At 57.9% G+C, this 7,888-nt stretch overlaps 1 protein-coding gene across 1 annotated transcript; it reads left to right on the top strand.

The window, feature by feature from the left end:
- Positions 1-464: 464 nt before the first annotated feature.
- On the top strand, positions 465-6,753 carry CFAP45 (cilia and flagella associated protein 45; the record flags this gene model as incomplete). The annotated part of the gene is given in 13 exon segments (XM_010295346.1): positions 465-536; positions 599-698; positions 793-929; positions 2,965-3,106; positions 3,726-3,893; positions 4,155-4,333; positions 4,557-4,686; positions 4,988-5,134; positions 5,227-5,340; positions 5,615-5,808; positions 6,017-6,129; positions 6,132-6,207; positions 6,612-6,753. Coding segments are annotated over 13 exon segments (1,714 nt in total), but the record flags the coding sequence as incomplete, so codon positions are not given.
- Between the last annotated feature and the right edge of the window lie 1,135 nt (positions 6,754-7,888).

Below are 7,888 nucleotides of genomic sequence, written 5' to 3'. Positions count from 1 at the left end.
CAAGGCCAGACCTCGAGCTGCCCCCGCCTCCCCCTCCTCAGGACCCCCCTGCCAGCCCCCAGCGAGTTATGGTCAGTCTGGGGTGGTTTCCACCCATTTTTTCCCCGAGTCTGTGGGGCTCAGCAGGACAGGGGTGCCAGTGGCCACGAGTGAGCGGGGCAGGGACAGCTGCCATCAGCCCAAGGTGGCTGAGATGATGCTTGAGCGTTTGTGGGGTCTTGCCCTGAACAAGCAGCTATCAGGTTATCATTTACTTCAGGTCTGGGCAAGAGACCGGATTTTTGTAGGAAAACCAGTTCTGTAGGGGTATTTTTGGTTCTCCCCATGTCCTCATCAGGCCTTCAGAGGAAGGCCAAAGCAAAAAGCCCTTCCCGTACCCAAACTTCACTGGTCTTGGTGGTGTGAGAGGGTGTTTGTCAGAAAGCATCCCGATCTCAGGGGCACCTGTGGCCTCTCGTGCCCAGAGCACCTCTGTGCAGCCTGGCTGTGGCCAAGGGTGATGGGCTCTTCGTGGGAGACCCCAACTGGTTCCCTAAGTAGGTGGTGGGTGCTGGCCTGCGGGGTCCCACAGGGACACTGATGCCCGCCGTGCCTGCAGGAAGTCACAGGAGAACCGGCGCGTCTTCTCCGAGGACAAGCTGAAAGAGGGCCAGAGCGTCATCGGGCTGCAGATGGGCACCAACTGGGGTGCCTCGCAGGCTGGCATGATGGGCTATAGCAGGAGCTGGAGGCAGAGAGCTGGGCACAGGGCGGTGGCAGGAAAGCCATAGGAAATGCTGTCCTTTCTTGCAGACCCTGCAGCAGCCACGGTCCAGCAGTCCCATCGTGATCCTTCAGGATGTGCAGACTGCCCCAAAAGCATTGCTTGCTGGTGCACACAAGCCCGAGACCATCCGTCTCATCACCAGGGACTTCATCCGTGACCTCGTGTAAGTCTGTGTCCGAGTGGTAGCTCTGAGGAGCTTTTGGGGCCCCGTGTGTCTGTCACAGCACTGTCTTGGTGCACAGAGCTTGTCTCGCCATTTGCCAGGACTTCTCAGAGGAGGAGGGATGGGCAGCAGCACTCTGATACTCCTGGCTTGGGCGGCAATGGAGCCGGCAAGCGCTGGGCATTGGGTGTTTTACAGTGGCACTGAATCATCATAAGAACCAGTAAAAAGCAACATAAAACCTTCTCAGCAGCCAGAAAAGCTCCTTTTGGGCTGAACAGCCCCGCAGTGGGGCACCTGCCCCCCATCACACATCAAATGCTGCCTCCCGATACGGAAAAGACCCATGTGAGAAAGGCAGTGGACCATTGCCTGCAACCCCTGCACACCGGGAGCTGTGTGCTTCTCTTCAGGGATGTTTTATAAGCAAGGCTGAACTGTAAGAACCCTGGCCCTAATTAGTACACCTCGTTAAAAGCCTGCAGCACATAGACAAGAATAGGGCCATTATCCCAGCCAGCGCCAATTTAGCCTCATTTTGACCTCCCTAAATTTTCCTTGTAGTTGTCGCTCGGTGCGAGGTTCATCTTCGCTTCCTGTTTTGAACCACCGTGTAATGCTCTTGCACTCTGTAAAATGTGACACCTGCCCTGCAAATGGTTCAGGTTTGGGTTTTGTGGCAACTCAAATGGCACAGAGGCACTGGTTCAGGCTTTCGAGGCTGGTACCTGGTTTTATATGTTCATGTTCTTATTTGACCCTACCGACGAAGCCGAGGGTCAATTTCCAGATGCATCGCATGGCCAAAGCTCCAGCTGAAGCTAATGGAAACTGTTTGTGCCAGTTTAATTCCTGAAAATCAGGCTCTAGACATCCCAGGCTGGTCACCCAAACACTGGGACAACTAAAGCAGTGGCCACTGTATCATTACATTTATTAGTGCCGTTGTTACCATTAGCCATTCTTTAAAGCGTCCTGGAATCCGATGCTGTGATGCAGCTCTCGAACGATCATTATGCAGGTATCTGTTCGTATTCACAAGGGTGGATGAAAGGTGACACACAATAATAATGAGTAAATTCTTAGTCCTGAACATCTTCAAAGTGCTCTATACATTTGGTTAATATACGCTCCTACACCACACGCGTCACCATGGTATCTGAGTAATACAAGGAGTAATTAACTCCTTACAACTCCCCTGGAAAACAGCCCTGTATTATTATCCAAATTTTTACAAGTGGGGAAATGGGGGCACCAAGAGCTTCGGTGATTTCCTCTAAACCACAGTGTGAGTCATGGGCAGAGTTCGTGGCTCTGCAGTGTCCTGCAGAGCCGGGGTGACGGCTGGAGGGACATCTGCCAGCGCAGGGAGGGGAGAGGCTGCTCTGTGTTTGGGCAGTGCAGCATTTCCTTGTCTTGTGCGGGGTGGATTCCCGGGGCAGCAGAGCCAAAGCTGAGCTGTGCTGTGCAGATCTGGAACCAAAGCAGGCTGAGTGTTATTAAACAGAGTGAAAAGGCAGCTTATGCTCCCCCAAATCTGTCCGCATGGAACAGAGGTTTCAATCCAGCACACAGGAGCAGCGACAAGTAGTCTGGGGGGCAGGGATGAGCAGTGTGTCCTGCTGGGAAAGGGGTCAGGGCAGTGGTCAAAATTTTCCCAAATGAGAGCTGGGAAAGTCAAGTTGGACTGAAATACTTTCAGCATTTTTTATTGGGGCTGACTAGGCCCATGCCGAATGTTTTGGGGTTTTCCTGGGAGGCCCCTGGCCACCCCACCGAGCATCCTGTCCCCGTTGTGTGTCACAGCATGATGCCACTTTCACTGCGCTTTCTGTTTCTTCCTCCCCCCAATGGGGACAGTTGGGTCCCCACAGCTCAGGTGCTTCCTGCATTGCTGTCAGGTGACTCCTGGGCACAGAGCTGTTCCTGGGCAGCCCGGGCAGGTCCCACGGCCAGGCAGGGAGGTCAGCAGGGCAGGGAACTGAGTGAGCTGTGGGAGACTCCATACCACTGACCACTTGCTCTCTGTGCCCAGCATCCCTGCGGAGAACCCAGCAGCATCCCTCATTATCGGCCAGGAGGATTTCCAGCGCATTAAAGCAGCAGCTCGAGTCCTGACCAAGGAGGAGCGTGAGGCCAAGCTGGCAGCCCTCAAAGCGGAGAAGGATGCTGTTCTCGTAGGCATTTCCCCTGCTGCCCCTCCTTTCCCTGTTTGCTGACCGGTCTTGGGCTGCGGGTGGAGGTGGGTGCAACAAAGTAGAACCAACTTTGCAGGTCACAGACGTGCCAGCCAGGGCTGTCCCTGGAGCTATGCTCAGGGCCCACCACCTTCATCCCTCTTTCACCCACATTTTGGTGCACTGGTCACTGCTGGGGGTCACCGGCGCCAGTGTGCAGACAGCACAGCTGTGTGTCTCAGGTCTCCTCCAGCCCAGAAAGAGCTGTGCAGGATCCCTGGGCTTGCCCGCTCCATGGGTGGGGAAGCAATCCCACATTGGTTGCTCCCGCAGCCTGCAGTGACCCCGGAGGCTGTGATGAAGCCTCTGCGCTGCATTTCTGCCACCCTGCAGAGGGAGAGGGGTGTCTCCATAGGAGGGGTGTGGGAAGGGGCTCCCCAGCCTCTGTGCCAGGACTGGAAGGGTCTGCCATGCTCTGTGGTGCTGTGCCGGGGACGTGGTGCAGTGGAGCGTGCCCCTCGTGAGCCAGGCTGCTCCGCAGCACCCTCGGGCAGGCTTAGCCTTGTGGGCCTGCCCCGGGAGGGCATCCAGCTTTCGGCTGCCCTGCCTGTTCCCTCAGGAGGCAGTGAGTGAGCGCAAGAGTGCAGCGAAGCAAAGGGCCATTCTGCAGCAGATGGGGAAGCTGAGTGAGCTGGAGGAGGAGGCACGGGAGAGGGCTCAGTACCTGCTGCAGCGGGCGAACAGGATGCGCATGGAGCAGGAAGACGAGATCAAGGAGTTCAGCGAGGTAGGGATGGAGGGTCTCCAGGCATCACCTGGAACCACAGGACATTCTGCAGATGTTAAGACCTGCCTGAGCTGCCTGCTTGGACAGGCTGCTGAGAGCGCCCATGAGCTTCACTTAGCCACTCTAGACCTAAACCCTGCTCTACTTGTTGCTAACCAGGGTCTTCCTCTCCTTCCCTTTTCCTTTCCTCATCTGCGTGTCTGTCTGTGCTGCCACTGCTAAGTCTGGCTTAGAGACCAGGAAGACCTGTTGTTCCCACAGCTGATCCTTGGTGCCAAGTGCCACATGATCCGTGACACCCAGATCCTCGAGAAGCAGCTCATTGCAAAAGAGCTGGAGGAAGAAGAGAAGCGCCTGGCCAAGATGATGGAGGTGGAGAGGAAAAAGGCTGATAAGATGCAGGAAGAACTGGAGCACAGGAGGAAGCAGGAGCTGATCAGGTTTGCAGAAGGCTCCCTCTTCCCCACAGAGGCATCCGACCTCTTCACAGGCCTGGAGTAAGCTCCGGTTGCCGGCTTCACACCACAGCACACCTCCCAGTCACAGCAGCTGGACCAGACAGCGTGAGGCAGCAGACACGCCACCTGATACCTGTGCTGGCATTTCTGCTTCTGGGAGTGGGACAAAGGCACAGGGAAACCTTCTCTGCTTTCTTCTTTCCAGAGGGAGGCAGGAGCTTGTGAAGCAGAGGGAGCAGAATGGGGAAGGGCGGGCTCTGAGAGCCGAGCAACGAGACCAGGAGGCACAGGAGCTGCTAGAGTATCTGGAGCAGCTGAAGATGGAGGACCTGAAGGTGCGACCAGTGACCCGCCAGGGAGCAGGGGAGGGCTGGACTTAGATTTTCACCCTGTTTGAAGGGTGACCCAGTGCTGGGTAAGTCAGATTTGTTGTGTGGAGACAACCACCAGCAGAATTAAAGCTCTGGTCTCTTGGGGAAATTGAGGCATCCTCAGAAAGTGACCTGAACTGCTGAGCCCTCCCTTGCCCCGAGTGCGCTGATGGGCCCTCAGGAGGGCACACAGGGAGGAGGGGAGGGAGTGCTCTGTGCCGCAGCACTTGCCATGTCACGCTTGGACCCTCTGCACCGTTTTCAGGACTTGGAGCGGAGACGGGAGCAACAGAAGAAAATCCAGGCTGAGATTAAACGCATCAATGATGAGAACCTGCGGTGCAAGGAAGAGCAGCAGGAGCAGGAGAGGATGGCAGACGAGCAGGTGCTCGAGTACCAAAGGCAGAAAATGGTAAAAGGACGGAGCATGGGCAGCACTGGCAGAAGTTCAGCGGGCAGCAGAGGTGCTGCAAGGGAGCTGCCATGATGCTCTGTCCCACGCAGGAGCGGGAGGCCAAGTTTGAAGCTGAGCAGGAGAGAATCCGTCGGGAGAAGGAGAAGGAGACGGCACGCTTGAGGGCCATGCAAGAGAGGGCCCAGGACCACCAGGCAGAGCAGGTGAGTGCCTTGCTGACACATGGTGTGCTCCTGTGCTGGCTCACTCACCACCTTCCATGTCACTACTGCAGCAAAGTGGAAGCTCCCCTGGATGTGGTGGGTCTGCTGGGGCATTGCGGGTCCAGACAAGCACCTAGAGCCAGGTTGATGTCCTGGAGCAGTGCTGGCCATGGCACTGGGAGAGAGGCAAAACCACGGTCAAGTGTTTCCATACCTCCCCAATGAGGGAAGCCCTCCACGAGCCTCCAGCATCACCGCCGTCCGCCTTTGACAGGATGCACTGAGGGCGAAGCGCAGCCAAGAGGCTGCTGAGCGAGAGTGGCGGCGCAAGGAGAAGGAGGCAGCGCAGCGGAAGGCCAGGATGGAGCAGATGCTGAAGCAGAGCCGCCTGGAGCAGATTGCCCAGCGGGAGCACAGCATGGCTGTGCAGGTGCAGCAGGACCGCCACGAGTTCGAGAGGATCCTCAGGTGAGAGGGGCAGCGCTAGGAGCTTGCTGGCAAGATGGCTGGACTCTGCCTTGCAAAACGGGGCCGAGGGATGGGTGATGCGGTGGCAGGGGGGCTGCCGTGGGGGCTCCCAGCAACCAAGTCAGCTCTGATGCTGGCTGAGGCACTGAGGGCAGGCACGTGCCGGGGCTGGAGTGGGGCCTTTCATCTGCCCCAAGCTCTCCCGCAGGGCCCAGCGGGAGCAGATGGACAAGGAGAAGGCGGAGGAAGTGCGGAGAGCAGATCTGCGGCTCGCCCATGCTAACGATGTCCGGCATCAGATGCAGGAGCGTCAGCTTGGCGCCCGCGTCTGAAGAGGGAGGCCCGCCAGCGCAGCCAGCGCATTGCCCAGCTCAAGCAGCAGAAGATGCAGGAGCTCAGGTGAACGTGCTGCCAGCAGCCACTTTACGTCCCTGGTTCCCTGCACGTCCCTAAGTCCTTCCTGGCTTCCTGCCATCTCCTGAACCCTGGGCCACCTCACAGGTTCCTTTGGATCCTCATCAAACAGGATTCGCTCCAGAGGCCCGCCAGCGCAGCCAGCGCATTGCCCAGCTCAAGCAGCAGAAGATGCAGGAGCTCAGGTGAACGTGCTGCCAGCAGCCACTTTACGTCCCTGGTTCCCTGCACGTCCCTAAGTCCTTCCTGGCTTCCTGCCATCTCCTGAACCCTGGGCCACCTCACAGGTTCCTTTGGATCCTCATCAAACAGGATTCGCTCCAGGCCCACAGTCCTAAAGTTCGGCCCCGGTGTAGCACAGGGTGGCTGATGATTTCTTTCCTCTGCAGAGCCTCCGGCATCCCTGAGAAGTACTGCACCCAGCTGGAGCGGAGGGCCCTGAGCCGAGCGAGTGCAGGCTGTGGCCAGGCTCAGCTCCACGAGGAGCAGGGCTCTGGTTCCCCAGTGACTCAGGGGTTTCCATTTTCTTAGGCTGAGTTTTCTATGAACAGAGATGTTTATGGAGCAGACTGTGTGTTTCATCTTTCCTTAGCTCTGGGTTTGCAGGCTGGGAGCTGCCCTTGGGGCTGAAGTAGCCCAAAGGCTCATTGTCTGACCTGCCCCACTCCCGGCACAGAGGTTGCCCCTTGCCCATCTCCCCACATCCACCGGGAGGGAGCTGCTAGGGGTAGCCTGTGTCCTCAGAGGAGCCAGGAGCATCTCCAGGCCCTCAGCACAGCTCAGTGTCAGCACTAAAGCAGCTCAGAGCAGGGTGGGTATTCGCAGCTCGCGCAGGGTGGCTCAGGTAGGGTCCTGTGAGCCAGGCAGGCTCTTCTCCACGCTTATAGTCCTGGCCCTGGCTACCCACAGCTGCATCATCCCTGGCAGTGCCACGTTCTCACCAGCCTGTCACCTTCAGGCCCTGCGGCAGTGGCCTTCTTCAGGGGCAAAGCAAAGAGACCGGAGCATGATGCAAACATTTAAAATCCATTTGGATACAGACTAGCAGCTTCAGAGGGCTGGGATCCTGTAGGAGTGGCTCTGATTAATTGTCAGAGCAGCTGAAAAATAAGGAGAGCCAGCAAAGGTGAGACTGCCCAGGGCAGGGGGATGGTTCGGAGGACTCTGCTGTGAGCCCTGAGCCTCTTCCAGGCTGGGTAAATAGGGAGGATGAAATGCTGTAGCCTCTTGTTCTCTCTTCCCTGTCTCTTCTCTGGCTTCTCTGTGTCTCCATGTCGTGATGGAGCCAAGTACTGCGGGGCTGCGTGGTCCCTTTTGGGGCACAGGCTGAAATGCATTGCTGGCCCTGCAGGGCATCTGCCACTGCAGACCTGACCCCGAGAATGCCCCCATGGCCACCGAGCTCTCTGGGACCCCTGGGGCCTCAGCACCAGTGCCCAGCCCAGACAGCAGCTGTGGTGCCCAGCACCAGGCTCGGCTGCTCACACCTCCATCCCCGGTCCCCAGCGGCCACACGCTGGCCGTGTCACTCTCGGTCACTGCCTCGGCCAGAAAGTCACAGCCTTCTTCTAGGCCAGGCTCAGCCCGGAGGGTTTCAAAGCCACCGCGCCGGCTGCGATGAGGGGGCTGTGACCACTGGCAGGCAACCAGCCGGGGGGCGGGGGGC

The sequence above is a fragment of the Phaethon lepturus genome, unplaced genomic scaffold, assembly GCF_000687285.1.
Source record: "Phaethon lepturus isolate BGI_N335 unplaced genomic scaffold, ASM68728v1 scaffold27999, whole genome shotgun sequence".
NCBI classification, from domain to species: domain Eukaryota; kingdom Metazoa; phylum Chordata; class Aves; order Phaethontiformes; family Phaethontidae; genus Phaethon; species Phaethon lepturus.
The sequence above is the reverse complement of the archived record's forward strand: the minus strand, read 5'-3'. Positions and strand labels throughout refer to the sequence as shown.